This window comes from Etheostoma spectabile, chromosome 6, assembly GCF_008692095.1.
Source record: "Etheostoma spectabile isolate EspeVRDwgs_2016 chromosome 6, UIUC_Espe_1.0, whole genome shotgun sequence".
NCBI lineage: Eukaryota > Metazoa > Chordata > Actinopteri > Perciformes > Percidae > Etheostoma > Etheostoma spectabile.
Window position 1 is genome coordinate 9,328,001 of NC_045738.1, and position 19,291 is coordinate 9,347,291.

At 40.4% G+C, this 19,291-nt stretch overlaps 2 protein-coding genes across 3 annotated transcripts; both read right to left on the reverse strand.

Annotated features, from left to right (window-relative positions):
* Positions 1–4,451: 4,451 nt before the first annotated feature.
* Positions 4,452–10,627, reverse strand: aqp10a (aquaporin 10a). The gene is made up of 6 exons (XM_032518981.1): positions 10,121–10,627; positions 8,181–8,307; positions 7,454–7,591; positions 7,201–7,319; positions 6,898–7,115; positions 4,452–4,863 (listed from the first exon to the last, which is right to left on the reverse strand). Exons 1-6 carry the CDS (start codon positions 10,202–10,204, stop codon positions 4,626–4,628), a joined length of 924 nt encoding a protein of 307 aa, XP_032374872.1. The 5' UTR covers positions 10,205–10,627; the 3' UTR covers positions 4,452–4,625.
* Positions 10,628–11,249: 622 nt separating this feature from the next.
* Positions 11,250–19,108, reverse strand: si:dkey-92i15.4 (uncharacterized). Of its 2 annotated transcripts, none has more exons than XM_032518963.1 (7): positions 18,819–19,108; positions 13,811–16,762; positions 13,520–13,715; positions 13,255–13,353; positions 12,914–13,163; positions 12,688–12,804; positions 11,250–11,899 (listed from the first exon to the last, which is right to left on the reverse strand). In XM_032518963.1, the coding sequence occupies exons 2-7, from the start codon at positions 16,393–16,395 to the stop codon at positions 11,736–11,738; spliced, it is 3,411 nt and encodes a 1,136-aa protein (XP_032374854.1). In that variant the 5' UTR covers positions 16,396–16,762; positions 18,819–19,108; the 3' UTR covers positions 11,250–11,735. The 2 variants fall into 2 exon arrangements, with proteins under 2 accessions (XP_032374854.1, XP_032374853.1); XM_032518962.1 differs by lacking the exon at positions 18,819–19,108 and adding an exon at positions 17,880–18,197.
* Positions 19,109–19,291: the final 183 nt, after the last annotated feature.

Consider the following 19,291-nt stretch of genomic DNA (forward strand, 5'->3'; position numbering starts at 1 on the left):
ACACACACACACACACACACACACACACCCACACACCATTTGGTCTGTTAGTGCCATAATGAGGAAATGACATTCAGCAGGGAGCTGCATCTGTCTCTGTGGCATAGTGTCTGGGGACTGGTGGCTCAGGCCAGATCCACTGTCAGTCTCCTCCTACAGTAGAAAAGAAAGAGTAATGGAGCGGCATTTTTCCCAGCACTCTTATCTTCTCACTTTCCCCTCTCCACATTTATGCTGACCTGTTAATATCACACACCTCACTGCTTTCACTCACTGTGTTTCATCTCGGTTAACAGCAAAAAGATGAGAGATGAGGTTCCAAGGTGAGTTAAACATCCCAGTCTTGGGTGTGTAGTGCATACTAGAAGGTACAAACAGTATGGGAGACAGGGGATCGAGGCAGCAAGCCGCCAATCAATACTTCTGAGATAGAGCGCCTGTACCTCTCTCCATGTGATTTGGGCCGATCAGCTTTCAGCTACAGTTTCCAGAATCGCTTGTCATACACTCTTCTCTTCTATTGCATGCTTTCTACTCAATTTCTACACTGCTAATGGAGACTTTGCAATGAGAGTTGTTTGCCATGTTCTCTCTCCTCCCTCCGGTATTTCAGTTGTCACATCCCTCCCTCTCTCTCACTCTCCATTTGTGGCTGCTGTCTTGTATAACACTATAGACCTGCAGTGCCCTTATGAAATTAAGCTGGCAACCCCGGGAGTGAGAAACACTGGGGACACACTGGATATCTGAGCACATTTCTTAGCCTCTGGGCAGAACTCCTTTCATCTCTCTCACTGGAGTCTGGCTGACGTTTTAGGGGATTTGGAGCAGCAAAAATCCTTAATGAAAGGTGTAAAGTGCAACATCCTCACATCTTAAACATCACAAAAAACAAGCATACATGTACTGTTATATTCCTGTAGAGGCAGTTGGTCACAGTAGGCCATTATGTAGATAGGAACCCTCTTGGTGTGAGGCAACGAGGCAGTTTGTCGATGTAACCTCAGGGCATTTTACAGGTTTGCTAATTTCCTCGTTTATTGTTTTTAAAACTAATACTTTGCATAATATTGGCATGGCATCCTATGAATGCAAATTTTAGATGACTACTATTGTTACTATCAAACCAACCAACAAACTGAAACAACAAAAGACAAGAATAACTCTTACAAAGTGAAACTTTTATGCTCTTAGCCTGCTCTAAGGGGAATATAGTGCAGTTCTTGAGGAGTAAATCAGTTACTAGATTTTTATTCTCTTGTGATTTACTACCACAACAGATACACATGTAGTTTTTTTCTTGTATCTGCATGACATCCTGTGAAAATGAACTACAAGTTTTACTGTAGGTCACTAAAGTTACTTTCATAAGGAAGCAAGAGAACAACGAATGACAAAGATAGCTTAGTTAAGTCATCATGTTCTTGGCCTGCTCTAAAGGCTGGTTGTACATTTCTTGTGGTTGTGTGTGTTGTACAGTAATGACCTCATAGTCTTTTTGCCTATTGCTCATTGTTGTTATTTTTGTTTTTTTAATAATCTTCCGTGTGGTCTGTGCTCAGCTTGGTGCATGCTCTACACACTCAACACATCTGTCTTTAAACAATAGTTAAGCTGCTACGCTCTTCTGATGTATCATTGGAATTAACTACAAGATTTCATTGGAAAGCACAGAACATCAAACACCAAATGGTATAGAATATGAAACCACCATGTAATTGGCAATTTGGACATTTTTAAAGAAGAAATGGAATTACGTCTAAATGGGCCGTTAGACATCGATTAGAGGAAATGCGGTGATGTCTGGGGTCATACAGTGACATGAATGACTTTCACTTTGACTTAGGGAAAATGTTCTGACTAATGTCAAGCTTTAAAATCAGGTTAATCCCCTGAAACTTAAAACTGCACTGTACAGTAGGCTATCTACTGTATGAACTGAGCAGCTTTAATGTAAATCACCTTGTCGCAGTAATAGGCTACACGCTGAACACTTCACAACAAAAACCGAGAAACATCAATATTTTCCGCTGAGAAAGTAGGACTGAACCGTGTGGCCATTTGTACATGATAGAGCCGGCTAACCAGCGCTACAACAGTTTAGAAAAACCCAAACCTACCTTCTTTTTTTTTTTAAAGTTGGTGTTATAAGTAGGTTTCTGGTGGACACATCCCCGTTGCTCTTCTCGCTGAGGTCATGGTGAGGTTCCGGGCTTGAACTGGACGTGTACGGTCAGTGAGTGAGGCGGGAGGGGGAAGCAGGGACCCGGGATGCGCTGGAGACAACGTGTCGAGGTGAGGGAGGCTTTGGCTCCGGCCAGGGGAGAGGAGAGAGGAGGGAGGCGGGAGGGAGGGGCCGCACCTTATTCACCTTCTCCACCTCCATCTGGAGCTCCCGCACTCAGGACCTCAGAGCACATTCACTCAGGATGTGACATTTTGTTCTCCGTAAGTGGAGGTGTTTTCTTAGTATTAGGACTTATATGCCAACTGTTTGCAACTTTTTAACTGTTTCATTAGGGCTATTTAAACCCTACGATGGCGTGTTTCGGTTTTTAACACTATAGGCTACACAACAATGTATCCACACAAACTATATTTGCTGCTTTAACACCCGAAACACACCCTTTGCCAGTAGCTATGTGCTTTTCTCTCCTTTTGTGTCATACCGCCCTCTACTGCTCTGTCAGCATTATCTGCTCTAACATCTGCTCAGGGTCGCAAATGGAACCTATGCTGCATCTATTCAACAGTTAAATATGTTATAATAATATTTCTATTATAATATATCTTTCATAAAAGGATATACGTGTAAAGGGAATTCATTTTTACTGTGGTTTCTAGTTATTAGTTTTTAAACATTCAAACATGCAGCCCAAAGACAATTTTGACTTCATCTGACGTTATTGGTTAATAATATTGGAGCATGCGGATATATGCTCATACATGACACAAGCCTTTACTGTTGTCACAAATAATTAATGAAATTAAATTTCTTTCTTTATAAATCTTAAGGAGCATGAAGTTGGAAATGTCTTTGTAAAATGGGAATTGTTTGTAAATGAAATGCCACAATGTAGATTTAAACAATGCTTCATAAAAAAAATAAGATAATGACATCAGTAGATCTATATATATATATATATATATATATATATATATATATATATATATATATATAATAGCTAGTACTGTAAGTGGACCTTGATTTTGGCTTGTTACATTACACTATCATGTACACCTTATTTACACAAAATGGCACATGATAATACTACAATTCTATTCAACTTTTTGTAATTAATCGATAATGACAACAGTCGTTAGTTGTAGCCCTAGAAAATTACATCAGTCCTTTTATTGTAATGCAGCCTTAAAAACCAGACCATTATCAAGCCAAATTAAGATTAGCCGACACATCAGAAATAGCCTACCGATAAAGGCTACATACTCGCAAACACTAAAGGTCCATGGCTGGAATTTTAAATTGACTTGGATACAGAGGTGACTGCTGGGGTCTTCAACTTTGGTGACTTAAACGCAAAAGAATTGGAGTTAAACAAACTTAAGATCCACTGATGCCAAACAAAGAGCAATATGTGATTGATTTGGACATTTGCTGTAGCCTACTAGCGTATCTGTTAAGTGAAGCAACAATGGTACAATTTTGACTTTGTGTCTTGTCACCTGCCTAATATAGTTAGGGTATTACCTGTTTCTCTGACCAAACTCTTTATTCTTCTTTATTTCCACCAATAGAGTCATTATGAAACTGAGGTGCATGCCGAGCTCAGCAGTTGCTCAATGAGTGTACATGCTGTTGACCCAATGCCATTGGCAACATTATAGAAGGCCAGCCAGCGGTCAGAGGTCTGACCAACCTGTCAAAGGCATGCTACCTATCTCTTTGTACTAACACATGCCCTGGAACTTCAGTATCCACCAAAACTGGTGCACACTTTTGAGACACGTCATAGGATATTTGGTGGACATGCACCCTAACTCGTCATAAATACACAAATCCTACAAAGTTCTTACTGCAATTAATATGACATATATTGCAATTTCAACGTGATTCCTAGTGATTCTGTTTTTTCTTGTATTTATCTTCATCAAAACATTGCAGATAAAGTAACCAATGGTATTGTTAGAAGTAAAACCTTTGAAACAGTTGGTTGTTAGGAGTTAAATCAATGTTCTAATCTCAAATCTGTCTTTCCATCTTGATGAGATTGTTGTTGTTCTTAACAGGAAAGTCTATTTATCTAAAGTTAATCAAAATTTAGTGTTTCTGGTGTAGAAATAACAAAACTTGTATAGAAATTAATGCATCATAATTTATTTACCAGAGGTCGTAATCTGGTAGTTCATTCACATTTGGGATTAGGTGTATTCTACCCAGAAAAGTAATTTTATCTAACTAAGTAATATCAGTAGTATTGTGTATTATGTTTAATGACATTACAGGGTTCATTCTCCTTAGAAAAAGCCTTGAAGTTGACTCAAGTAATACAAAGACATTTTGAGTGGGTATTTCTCTCAAAGTATGCATCTTGACAGTAACTAAACTCAGGTATTCAAACTCTGCTTTCTCAAACATAATTCACAGATTATTGTCTTTAACTGGCTCATAACAACATATTTTCATTACAGTAACAGAGATTTGTAGCCTTTAACTCTCCTCTATTGTCCCACATTGTGCTGGGCTGCTTGATTTTGTCACTGATAGTGGAGAGAGAGGAGAGGCTCTCAGGAGGGTCTGGGTCAGGCAGGTGCCAGTGGATGAAGAACAAATATATGAAAGAACCTATAACACCTCCAACAAGTGGGGCCACCAAGGGCACCCAGAACCAGTAGTTGTAACACCTGGTGAACAGAAAGAAAGGAGTTCAGATGAAAGTTTACTTAAAGTGGCTTTATTCAATATTTTTTATATTGACACTAAATGTGTAATGTAAAAAGGTTTGCTGACAAACCCACAGAAAGTTATTGCCCAACTCTGCAGGTCTACTGATCTTGATCTTTGCCTCTTTAAGCTCAATGGTTTGGTTTTATTGCATAGTTAATGATTTCATTATGGCACAGTTAATGGCTTCATTATAGCACAGTTAATGGTGTCATTATAGCACAGTTAATGGTTTCAATGTCACTGCATTTCCAGAGGCAGACACACGCTATTTTCAGCAAACTCAGATATTTTGCAATACCTTTCTGGCACCAAACAAAGTTACAGAACAAATTACTGACTTGCTTTTAATGAAAGTTGGATATAAGTTGCTATTTTTGGCAGTTACCTAAAAGACCAGTGAATATTGGAGTTGCACCTGTCAAGTGGCCAGAAACACAACACTGATGGGATGATATTGTTGCTCTCTGTCTGATGTGTGTGTAACAGCTTTATAAGGCCATGTCAGAGATGTGTTTTTCAAGTATGTTTTGGAGTTATTCTGTCCCCTAGTGGGCTAGAATCTATCACGTAAGGGGAGACACATCAGGTGCATAGGGTAAAACGTTTAACTAACTGATTTCTCACTGAGACTTGCCAAGATGATTACTTGCACATACATAAAAAAATATTGTTTTGTATTACAACTTCTCCAAAAATTTGTTTAAATACACAAATACGGCATTATCTAATTAAATATGTGGTAATTTGCATACATTTCCAGCAGAAATCTGAACATTGGATAAAGCCTCAAAAGCCTCAGCCTTGTTTCATTTTGTTGACATGTTCGAGTCAAAGTTTTTTACTGATTGAATTTTGGATATCTCTTTTTATAACTCCATAAATCCAAAAATACTTTCAACAGCCATAAAAAAATCAGTTTTCAATATATGTAGGAATAAAATCTTCTGTAAATAAGTGTATGAATGACATATTAACAAACCCTCTGTAAAACCTTCATAATATAGATGGGAATTAAACTGGAACGTTTGGTATGTATGTGCTACTGAAGTGGAGAGTTCTGGCTCTAAGTATGAGAAAAAAATACATTGAGAATGTTTGGATTAAATATGCAAATCAGGCATCATCTAATGCTAACTTTTGGAAAATTTAGGATTATAGACGCAAGTAGACAAAGTTGTAAAATAAAGACCTACATGTATATTGTGGATTTTTCCTTTCCACTATGAAAGAAGACATCTTATGGAAGCAAATTCAAATTCCCAAAATCTCAATGTTGACCAGTGCATGTAAAAGGTTTCTACTAAAAACAATGTTTTTGCCTGCAGTGTCTTGCCTTAATGCAGCTTTAAAGCTTTAGTGCTTAACTTCTGATATTAATGAACGTCCCTACATTCAAGCCGTTGCCAACAACTCTCTCTGTATTTCTCTATTTCAGAAGATTGCCTTGTCCGGTGACTTTATGGCTCAGAAGCTTGAGAAAAGGTAATTACCTCTGCTGAAGAGTCCATATTTTGTGCGTGATCACGTAAGGCTCATGTGGAAGCAGCGACAGTTTTGTTGTCATTACTTAGAAATTCCTCATGGGAAATGACAATAACTATGTACTATAGATTTAAATAGATTAGATCAAGCACTAAGTGTATTAAACAGCTGTAGAGCGACAGATAAACCATAGAATCATAAAGAATAACAACTTGCTTCATGGAATAAACACTAATCAGATGTTGTGAAACAAGCTGACACTTTATGTTCCTTTCATCCTGCAGAAAAAAGCTGATAAACTCTGACATATTTTCAAGGAATCAATGTGAAAGGTGTGCAAAGCCAAACAATCAAAATGTCATTATAACTTTGTTTGAATGATTTGTGTAGCTTTATCAGCAAGCCGCTAAAGTATTGATAATAAATGTGCATTCTTGAGTCATCAGCTTTGAAAGTTGGATGTGTTAAGTGCTGCCCTATGCGTTCTTCATGTGAGATAAGATACTTACGTAAAGACCTCAGTGCCCCAGCCTGCAGTCAGTGTGAAGAGGCGTGGCCCCAGGTCCCGAGCAGGGTTTATTGCAGCACCACAGTTGGCTGACATTGACATAGAGATCCCCAGGACGATCACTGCCACTATAGGAGGAATCAGCTCTGAGGGAGCCGGGGTGTTTCTCTTTTCATCCAAACCCAGTATGCACAACATCAGCATGCCAGTGCCCACTACCTAATGAAATGTGTAAATAAATGAGTTCAAAAAAGGTACATCTGTTAAAGTACGAATTAAAGTTTACAAGAAATCCCCCACTAACCTGGTCAAGGAAACTCCTACCCAAAGTGATGTACTCTGAGGGATATGTGGCAAATATAGATGCTGTCTCATTTGGGCCATAGACAGTCAATACTCCTCCACTGAACTCCATTATGGCATCTGAGACAGAAACCCAGAGAATACAACAAATGTGTGCAAAGCTTCTGTTTTTATTATATTTCTCCACCCATAGTCAGAAGTTTTCTTTAATTTATCATGCTGTCTATGTGTAAATGATGAAGTGCAAGACAAACCATAGTAGACCAAGTAGACGAGCCCTGAGCCCAGATAAGCCCCCAGCACCTGGGAGAGGCAGTAGGGCACCAGCTTTCCCCAGGGTAGCTGGCCCAACACACAGAAACTCAGAGTTACCGCTGGATTGAAATGAGCCCCTACAGAGACAAATAGAAGATGAAGGGAGTGGAAGACAGGAAGGAAGAAGACAGAAGTGAATTACAGCAAGAGAGATTTAAAGATAATTAAATCTCAGATTATTTGTAGCCATGCAGTGTGTCATCTGGTGGAGATCTGTCAGAATGAAGACCTTGAAAAAAATGGAGGAGGCCTCTTTTTCAAGAGTGCCTGTTATTAGTGTGATAAATCTGGAATGCTAAGGTCAGTGAATCACTGCAGCAATGGAAAAGTCTAAACTCAGAGTGTGAGGCAGAGAACTGAATATTGCTGCTGTATATTACTTCATGTTTATCTTTCAAAGACTATATTAAGAGTTAAAAAATCGTATCACGGGGGCGGGTTAGCTCAGTTGGTAGAGCAGGTGCACATTATTGAGGTTGACTCCTCGACACAGTGGCCGTGGGTTTGACTCCGACCTGCAGACCTTTGCTGCATGTCATTCCCCCTCTCTCTCTCCCCTTTCATGTCATCATCTGTCCTGTGAAATTAAAGGTCTAAAATGCCCAAAAAAGTAATTCTTTAAAAAAAGATCATATCATGGGAAAAGTAAGAGTCCATTTCATTTACCTGAGATGTTCTTGGTGAGGTACATAGCTGACATCACGCCCACAGAGAAGGCCATGTTGACTGACAGGAACTGACCTTTAGTCTCTCTGCTTGTCTTTACCTGCGCTGCAGCAGAGCAGCCAAAGAGCTTTACAGCAGATGAAAGGGGAAAGAGTGAGTGGGAGAAAACCCTTAGAAGGCACGAAAAGTAGAGAGAAACCTAACTTTTGGGGAACAAGAAAAAATACATGTGCATATTTTGTAATTTCTTATTGCTTTCTTAGTGATTCATTATTTATAGGTCAAACAAACCTCAGTTATAAAATATTAGTTATCCCAGGAAAAAAACATTTCTTTAAATGTGATTGATATCCTCTCGTGAACTCTGTAAATAAACCATCCACTTCTTATCTAAATTGCCACATAAGCAATCTGACAATCTGACTCTGACCCCCACAGATGGTCTACAAATCACTGATCAACATTTAATTATGTATTTATTACAGGTTATTCAACTTCACTTTAATGGTGTCATACCAATTCATGTAAATACCAAGGCCATTAAAGTTTTTGGCAACAGTAAGTTAGTAAAATATATTTATAAAGTGCTTTTCACAGACATATAAGTCACAAAGTGCTTTACAGGGGCAAACACAAGAAAAACAATGCAGAGTAACACAATAGTAACACAATACACAATCAGTATTAGACAATAATGTTTAAAGTGCAGATCGGGTGCAGACTAGCCAAACAAACACCTGTCTAAACAGGTGTCTTTGTCTGATTTTTAAAATAATCCACAGAAACAACAAGGTGGAGGCAGAGCATTTCATAATTAAGGTGCCCAGCCGGGGCGTTGGACTGGTAATAAAAAGGGGACCCTAGGGCCCTTGTGTAAGGAGGGCCCAAAAAGATGCTAGAATGAATAGCTGTGGATGCAGGGAGGGGCCCGTAGAAAACGCCTTTCTACAGTGACCAGAATTTTGTGCTATGCCCCTGGTGCCAGGAACTCAAAAGATTGATCCCCTTGGGTGCATGGGACAATTTAGCATATTAGATCTGAGCGAGCGAGCTGACAAATATGGGGGAATTGTTTGCAGGAGCCTGACTGTGCAAAAAACAGTAGTTTGGTGAAAAAAAGTGCTGGTGAAATGACACGTAAAAGGCCTGTTTGGATAATCATGTAAATTCAACATGAACTCTGACAATTAATTAATTTAATGAATTATGTCAATTTATGTACATAATTTTACACATTTTTCTTATTAGTTCAGTAATGTTTTTGGAATACATTATTTTCTCTTTTAGACTAAATTAGAATAATAAATAGTGTGGAATAATATGCTCACTACTCTACATACTAATAATAATACCGGGAACATTGTGTAAATCTCACCTAAATATCACATTGATTCTAAGAAGAATTTAAATCATTTACATTTGCCATTTATTGAAAGCTACCTGCACATGTTACTAGATTCTAAAACTTCAAATAAATAAAAAGAGTTTTGTTTTGATTTATGGAAAATAATATGCACTTCATTTTGGAGCCGATTTAAAAATATAATGACAATTGGAGTTTTTATATGATGCTAATATTGCCATTGGTCAGTAAAATTAAAGGAAATGCAATCTATATTACTCACAAGTCCAATGTATTCAAAACTAAGAATGGATAACATAAAATAATTAACTAAAATGTATTTAAAAAAAAATCACATTGCAATTGAAATTGAAGCTATTTGATTTAGAGAAAACTGTTTAAAAAAAGGACACGTCTAAAAACATGGAATTGTTCAAGTTTATGTATTCATTCATTATGCCTGTTATAGCGTGTAAAATGTTTATTAAGGGATTTAAAGATGCTCACAAGATGCTGAAACGATGTGGACCTTATTCATAACTAAAATTAGACAACTGGTTAAAAATAATAATAATCTAAAAGCCTAGGTGTCACTTACCAGCAAGACAAAAGTTCCCAAGAACTCAGCCATGCACTCTCGCACCAGGGCGTTCCTCACTCTCCCGACACGTCGGTTCAACATTGCTTGAGTTAAATCCTTCTTCTCAACTCACACTGAGCTCTGTCTCTGTTGTCAGAAACACCAGCTGTGCTTAAAAAGTTTTTTGCCACAACTTCCACCTTAGCATCTGAAGACCTGTGAACTGTATCCCTTCCACTTTTCTTCCTTCTCGTTTTCCACAGCTGGTTAAACAGTATTACCCATTTATTGGGTGGTGATACCTGATGATTGGCTGGTGCAGAGAGTGCATGTGCCTCAGCAGTTAGAGGTTATATGAACGGAGGCCATAAACAGTCAGATTATGTGTTGACAACACACTAACAGAGACCAATAAGTCACAGAATATACTGTATATACAGCAGAAACCTATCTACAGCACTACTTTCCACCAGACACCCGTTACAGATGTTAATTATCTGTGCTCATTCATCCCTATGTTTCTTCATGAAGGCATCCATTTCTGCGAGACAGCCATAGGTAACACAGACATACTGAATTAATAAGAATACTATTGTGTGTAAACCACAAAAATGGCAAAATTAAAACATAATTCTATTAATGGATATAGAAAATAAAATCTCTAAATTGGTAAATGATTTCCATGGAATTTAAGTCCAAAAATATATAATTACTGGGTAGGAAGCCCCTCTCATCATTGGAGAGCAAGATGTCAACGTAAGCCCTCTTCACTGAACTCTGGACTACTAATGGCTTATATAACCCAAATAAATGCTGTGTAGGAGTACAGAACCGTGTTATTGCTGATAACTTTTAGAGGCATATCACTGTTGCATGAAATATGTTGACATCAGAGAAGAGATGAAGACTGTTTGGCACAAGTCAGTCCCACATCCTCACTGGTGAGAATGCTTGGATTTCTGTCATTTCTACTGCTATTAACAGAGTTTGAAGTGAAGTGATGACTATCTCTCCACAACATAAACCTTGACATGGTGCGTGACATGTATAAAAGGACAGGTACCTTAACCCCACTTCAGAGTTTTGTCACCAAGACCTTTTCTGCCAACTGGATGCAGGATAATACCACAACACACTCTACAGGACATAAGACTAAAAAGCATCACTTTAAGTGAGGATTTATTAAAAAGCAATATAAATGCTAAATGCAGTTAGCTTCTATTTACAATATTTTTCAACATGTGTTTTTATTCACAGGTGCCACATGACTAGCTTCTAGCTGACCAAAGTATCTGTTTTAAAGGTTGGTCGACTTGATAAATGTATGAGCCATCAGCGCACATTAAACATTAATATGGCCAATGCAAAAACTTCCCGGGCTTTGAGGTAGAAGGAATCCTGTAGCTAAAGTGAGAAAAATACACACCTTTGACCTGTTCTCCAAGATTATATTTCCTTTAGGGAATTGTTATAATGACTACAAATTGTTCAATTGTTTTAATGGCATTATATGCCCAGTTAGCTCATTTAATCCATGTCAAGTTCTAAGCCACTGCAGGCAATTGATGGCTTTTAGTTTCTTGTTCTTCATCAGTCACTGAACTTTACTGTGCACAAAGCACCTCAACAATCCTCATGTTTCCAGATGTTTAGGATGACGACGAAGCACCAGGTCCACAGGTCCAGAGGGCAGTTTTCTGATCAGAGACCAGACCTCCAGGCGTCTCATCCCCACCACACTCATACCGTCAATCTCTTCGACCTCATCACCAGGACACACCTTGTCCACAGGACCTCCTGAAGGGGAAAGTGGATTAAATAAATATGTCTGTACACAAGGAGAGGTCAACTCCAAGCTGTAAATAAATGAAAAGGTATGTGCATTTGTATGATATTTGAATATTGGATATTCATTCTGATTGGGGCAAGAAATATGACGTTTTAAATATGTATGAACAAAATGGGTGTTCTATTTTCTGCCTGCTTACAAAGACCTTGCACACCACAGACAAGTTTAAAAAACACTTAAAGACAATAGTCACATTAGGTCTCTTGACTATACAATGAATTCCATTCCCTATTTTTGTAAGGCAGTAGAGTATAATAAATATGTATAATGAATAATTTAATAAATCAAACATTGAATACATTTTTCTTTGTTTGAGAAGATAGAGCAACATATGTCCTTATACTTTTGGTCTAGAGTTGTTCCATGGTTTGGGCTCTGATTAAGAAAAAATAATGCAGCAGCAATCAGGGATATTTTTAGACAATTGTGTGGTTTTCTGTTTCAACATAACTGTGATCCTCTGTACAAATACGTCTATAAACATGGTTTTCTGAGTTAGGAGTAGAAGATGTTGTATGGCTTGTAAGGAGCACTGATCTTAACCCCGTCCTTTGGGATGAATTGGCAAGCTAGGTCTTATCATTAAATGCCTGTACCTGACATTACTAATGCTCTTGTGGCTGGACCTTTGGTCATCAAATGTATTTTATGTCCTACTCTATGAGGGGAGGTAATATGGTATTTAAATCTCTGCATTTCTCTTAGGAGATCTGTAATACTGAGCCTCAGTTCTCACCCTGGAAGATCTTCTGTACAGTAAGTGGTCTGTTCCCCAGATTGGAGTCTACACCTCCCTCCAGGCTGAAGCCCAGATCCCTGCTGTTCTTCTCCAGACGCACACACAGAAGCCGACCTGAGAGAGCAGCAAAAGCAGAAAAGACACAGATAAAGTATCTCACTTTGAACTGCTGCAGATTTAGAACAAATGTATTTCAGAACTCCGATAAAGTAAGACTTCTCACCGGTCTCAGTGAACTGAGTCTGTGTTGGTCCCTGATTATTTCTCTGCGCTCCCCTCTTACAGACACTGTTATTCTCCCCCCTCCTCAAGACCACCACCCCCATCTCCCGAGTCTTTGTTCTCCTCAGGACCCTCAGGGCCTCCCAGTGGGCGTAGCTGCCCAGTGACGTGCCGTTGATTGACAGGACTTGGTCCCCTTCCCTTATGGAGCCTTCCTGGGCTGCAACACCGGAGTGAAACACCTTGTGAACCTGAGAAGAACACATTGTAAGACAAATGAAGAGACTGAGGACAACGCATTTAAATATTTTCAGGAGAAAGCAGAAAGGGATGTTTCCTCACAGTGACTGGCTTGTTCTGATCAACGCCTCCCGCCACACTGAAGCCCAGTCCCACTCCTATGTCCTTATGAAGAACCACAACCTGCACATCGTCATAGTCCTGCAAAACCAGAAGGCAGAGAGAATAAGAAAGAAGTTGGAGTTGCACACTTTTTGGACTGTGTATGCCTGATATTGTGGTATGTACGAAAAGTGACATCATTCATGGTAATGATAAGATTGTTGGCTTAAAATCACAAAGAAGTTACTGATGCTGCTATTTGTACCTGCAGGGTGCTGTCCCCAACACTTCTGACATCCTCCAACAGCCTGTCCAGCTCCTCGCTGGGCATCACTGACACACAGGACAGAGCAGACATGTCTGAGCTCAGTGAGGCTGTCCGCTGGCTTGTATATTGCCACTCATTGCTGTCATTGTCAGATTCATTCTCAACTCCAGCAAAGTTACACAGATCTGAAAGACTATAGGGAAGAAGGACAAGAACAAATCTGATAACTTGTTGAATGGGAATACCTTCAGCATATCAGAAATGTGATAATATATAAACAGTACCCACCTGACGCAAAAGCTCTTGTGATCCGACTGGCTCATGTTACTAGTGATGGTCACAGAGGACTCTCCAGAATCTGAATCATAGTTTGAATCCTCATCCCTCTGTGTACTTTCATCATCCTCCTCCTCATAGTCATCTTCATCATCATTCCAACCCTTAACATCTGGGTTCCAGCCAGCTACCCAAGCATCCAACACCAGTTTTTTCCCATGTGGAGCAGGTGTTGTGACATCTGGAGAGATGAGGTTGAAGAGGTTGCTGTAGGACGAGGTAGCGAGGGGACGAGGGGAATCTCGTCCAGAAGCTTTGGCTGCTTGTGTGAGGACAGAAGGACTTTCATTTCCACTTTCTGCAAAGGGAATGGTGTTTGCTGTGGTTGGTGAAAGAAAGGGTGAGTGGTTTGAAGAGTTTGTTGGAGTCTTGTCTTCATCACTAACAGGTGAAGTAACTCTAGTGGATGTTGTTTTCTGCACACCAGCGGAAGTGTCACAGGAGTCGAACAGTGGTGAGGGTTGCGGTCTCTCGCTTGCCTCCTCAGGGCTGGAGATTTTGTTGAAATCTGTCTCGTCTATGTAAAAGTTTCTGCGTTGTGTTTGAACTCCTCCATATAGCGGGATTTGTAGTGTACTTTTGAGTCTGGAATATTTACCAAAATCTTCAGCACAGTTGTTACCGCTGTATGTTTCTTTCTCTTCATTCTCAACCAACACAATTCCTTCTCCCTCTTTCCTCCCTAATCTATGTCCAACCTCGTCCACCGACAAAGACCTATGTGACACAATCTCCTTTCTTGCTCCTGTACCCTTCTCCTCCGTTTTATTACCTGCCTCCTCTCCCTCTTTTAATTCCTCCCACTTGTATCTCAATCCACCTATCGCTTTTGCCGACCCGCTCTTTTTCACTCCATCATGAGCACAACTGAGTTGTGTTGGCACAGAAAAGGCCCGTCTTGGCATTAGGACCTGTCCTGTAGCCAAACCCTGGACTCTCTGTGTGAGAGCCTCAAACTGGTTGATCTTATTTCTCACACTGGCTGCAGAGGTGGCCGGCAACCCCTTCTTCTCTACTGGTTTCTTTGTGATTTTCTGTGGGTTTGACTCAAACACATCTTCATCATTGCTGCTATTGTTTAATTTGTTATTTTCTTTTGCTCCAACATCTATCTCTTCTTCTTCCCGCCACCCAGTTATTTCTCTCAATGTCCCTGTTATTCCATTTGTCTCGCCCTTCACCCCACCCAGGGTGCCACTTGCCCTTCTCTCTCTCAAACCAAACAAATTGCTCAGAGAAACTAATCTCTCTTCTTCTAAGAAAGTGTTTGACAGTGGAGGTGCATTAATTCCTTTTGCAGCCCTTGCAGATCGTAGCTTAGCTGCTACAGAGGACCTGCTCCATGCTCTATCCAGAGATCTAGTGCCCATTTCCTCTGACTCTCTACCCCAGTTAACCCCCCCTTCTTCTGAATGCCTGCCTTGGATCTTTCCCTGCCACTGACACCCTGAAAATCTGTCCCTGGTCCTGCTTGTCTCTGGAGAGAGTGTTTTAGAAGTGTCTTTTTGTGTGCAGGTAAAGGACTTCTTGCTTTGCACTGGCATGAGGCCACTTTTCTCCCCTGATAAGAAACGCCTGGGGAGGGTTTCCCCAGATGCCCTATCATATGAGCTCTGCTGTGACGAGATGAGGATGTCTGTGGTTTTTTCTTGGTAATGAGACACCACAGGGGTAGAGAAATTGCTAATTTTGCTGCAATCCTCCATTTTACCATAACCAGCTGAACAGTAGAGTCTCTCAATCCGTTCCATTATACTCTGACCTCCTTTAGGCCCAAACAAAGTAGATGTCCCTCTGACACCAGAGCCAAGTCCAGACAGGGACCTCAACCTAGTAGGGAGAGAATGACCCTTACTGGCCATATCCAAAGTCTTCCTCATGTCCTTCTCTGGGCTGCTCTCTCGAACATTACTTGTTCCCTCAGAGTTATAGGCCTGTATTGAAGACATCACGCTGGCCCTCACGCCTTCAACTTCAATCTTTCTTTCATCCAAGCCTCGTTTGGTTGACAACATGAACGTGTCAGAAATGTTGCCCCGACCAGGGCTTGATACCCCTGTCCTCCTATCTAAACTCTTACTTCTACTGAACAGGTTGTATCTCCTCCAGTCTGTCCTGTCTTGTTGTTCAGATGCAGGGTTACAGTTTCTATCCCTGTCAATGCCAAACTCTGTAATAGTTTTGTCTGCTGTGCCATTCTGGTTCAACTTGGTAGACATTTTATTGCCTGACGTCTCCTTTTCCTCATACTGACCTTTGACACTGCTTTGACTCCCAGTCCTGCTGTGATAACCAGTGACTGGGCGATCCTCCTCTTTGTCTGTACCATTTGTGCCAGTGTGTGTACCATATCTCTCTTTCTCACTGAGTTTCTCAGTGGTCTTCCTCTCCTCCTTCAAAAAACATCTGGGTTTCCTAACACCTGGCCCGCAACTAAGACTGTAAGAGGGAGAGTTTGCCGAGCGGACAGTGAAGCGTGCTCCTGTCCTCTGCTTGTCGTACTCACTCACTGGAGTAGGGAGCATGGACAAGTCCATTGTCTGAGAATAAACAAAGTTAATGACCTGCTGTCAAGTGCCAAATCCCAAAAAGAGAGCAGAAGAGGGAACTTGATATTTAAGCAATTCCAAGCAACTGTCTTTTAGACTGCAATCTGGAAGAAAGTTTGTCTGCAGCTGTGTGTAAAAAGCAGTGACACAGTGGAAAAAATTACAGCCTTTTAGTAGTTTCTTGCACAGAAACAAATCCAGCATTGAAAAGCATTTCAGCGATGCTCCTGATGATTCTCTGTTTTGTGGTCTGGATGAGAGGAGTCCTCCGGGATCCTCTCCTTGATTTCTTGTCGTTCTGTCCCTTGGAGTCTTCGGTTCCCCCAGCACGATTTCAGGGAACTGCTCCCATTGCCTGCCAAGCATAATAATGTACAAATTTCCATCCTGAGAATGGATTGGGCTGGAATGTTGTGATATGTGGATTGTGGACTCTCTGGCTCCTCAAAATGGTCAAACAGAATCACAGAAAGGTGGAGGACAGTGAGCAAAACACATTACAGAGAAGTTTAAAGTGGACAAAATGGAGAAGAAATGAAAATGGTTAAAAGAAAAGAATAGAAGAAAAGATAGAGCATGAGGGCCAAAGAACCAAACACAGTACAGAATGCTCACTCCTGTCAGTTATGCCATTTTGCAACACACCCCTTACCTTTTGACATACCCCTTACATTGACTCAATGAGCCCATTCACAGAACAGTGCACTTTGTTGTACACACATATCATAACAACTGTTTACACAAGCAACACAGTCATGAATACCTGTCAGCGTCAGCAAAACCTGAACCAAAAACTGGAAAAACTCACCTAACTGCAATCTACCCAGCAAAAACAATGCATTAAAGTGCCACAATGAGTCTCTGCGCAGCACGTATCGGTCCCATACAGAACCAAAAGGAGACTGACTGAAACTATGTAACAGTGGATTGAACAGATAAGATGGACAAAGATCAGGGATAAAAACGTTTTGATTTACATAGAGCCGGTTGAGAGATAGATGGAATTACTGATGGACAATGGCTCATTAGGGATATCTGAGTTCACAGCCATACACAACAGGCATTGTCAGTAACCCAGTGGAAGCCTCTCTGATCATTAATCAAGTCAGATTTTGGATCCAATCATCTCTATTGACATGACAGACTCATTGATCTACTGTACAAATACAATAGGACAAAAGAATCAGATAAGCACTGCCTTAACAGCGGGTCATTTTGGACCACATTCTCTGTGGTTCTTTCCAATGCAAGTGAGCCTGAGTGTCGATTTACAGAAACACCTGTTCTGCTGGGTCACAAAGCCTCCCATCTGGGTAACCTAGGCAACACTGCACTGTTTACTTTAAACTCGGATTGAACAGCAAGAAAGACACAAACGCACCCAGACTTCAGACAAAGAAACACAAATTTACTCATTCACATAACTAAAAATTAGCTTATGAATCAAACATTCACAAACACATGTGCCTTACCTTATCTAGGAGTGAAGAACCACCGTGTTGACACAAGTTTATAATGAAGGCAGCACTATGTAATGACATCAGCTACTAACTCCTCTCTCTCTCTGCCTTCTCTTTCCATCAGCTTTGCATGATGGAGTGTGTACAGTGACGCAAACCTGCCACACTGGTTTATCCTTTCTTCTTCCTGTCTCTCTTTCTTTCTCTGTCTGTTTCTCTCTCTCCTCCCCCTCCCATTGTTGTTTCTCCCTCTTTTCGTCTTCTCATAGGGTAGCATTCCTGACTGCAACTCAATGTGTCACACACTAAATGGCTCAACAGGGAGTGCACACTCAAACCCATGCACACAAATGACACACACAGGCACACACAGACAGACAGACACAAACACACACACAAACACACACACTTGAAACTCTCTCTCACAACATTTCATAGCTCAAGGGAGAGGAGATTCAGTGCAGATAATTGTGTGTAACAGAACACAAATGACATTTCCCAACACAAGCTTATCATCACACCACCTCAAGGCAAATTTAAGTTTAATCATCTGGATTGAGCAGGTATCAAAATACATAATAACAGAGCACCTTTAATTGGGACCAGGGACCACAAGGAGCTTATGTTGACCCAGAAATACCAGCAGGGATTATGTAATATGGTTAAAAGTACACTCATATGACATATGTTCAACAAAACAGAATTCAATTGCAGACACACTTGTTGAGAATCTTTGGGACTGTAATGTCTGAATGACTGAAGGAGAAACAAAACCCGATATTGCTGATAAGCTTTTTCCACACAAAAGAAGAAAGAGAAGCATTGTTGAAGCAAAAACTGGATTAAGCAGAGTGGGAAGATGAATAAACAACCTTTGAATCACAGATGCATAAGGAGCAAGCAGACATAGATACATAACATTTAAAAACTAAACACCAGTAGCCTACTTACAGTTTTGGTTGTCATGTAGAGGCTCACGTTCTTACTGCTGCTTTTTTGCATGCACCTGCTCTTGTCTTCCGTTTGAGACAGAGGAAACTGTGGTTACTTCATCAGCATGCTGCAACACTACATAATGGACTTGTTAACATCGCTGTGTTCCTGTCAAAGTGAAAACAAACTGAGTCAGACACGTTGATTGTATAGGCCAAGTCTTAGAACCTCAATGATCATACAGCAATACAGAGAGAGGGCTGGTAGGTCACATGGTCGTCTTAGGACAGAGATAAGTCTGTGTGTAGGGGTAAATAGCTCCAGTGTGACTCCACAGACACCAACCCAATTGTTCTTGACAGAAGAATGGCACCCAGCCTCTCTGCGGGACCAATGCAAAAGCAAATCACTGTCCTGCTCACTCAGACACACTGTTAAATAAATTCACTCTTTAGGGTTTATAACTCAGAGGGCAATAATCAGTAGGCTAG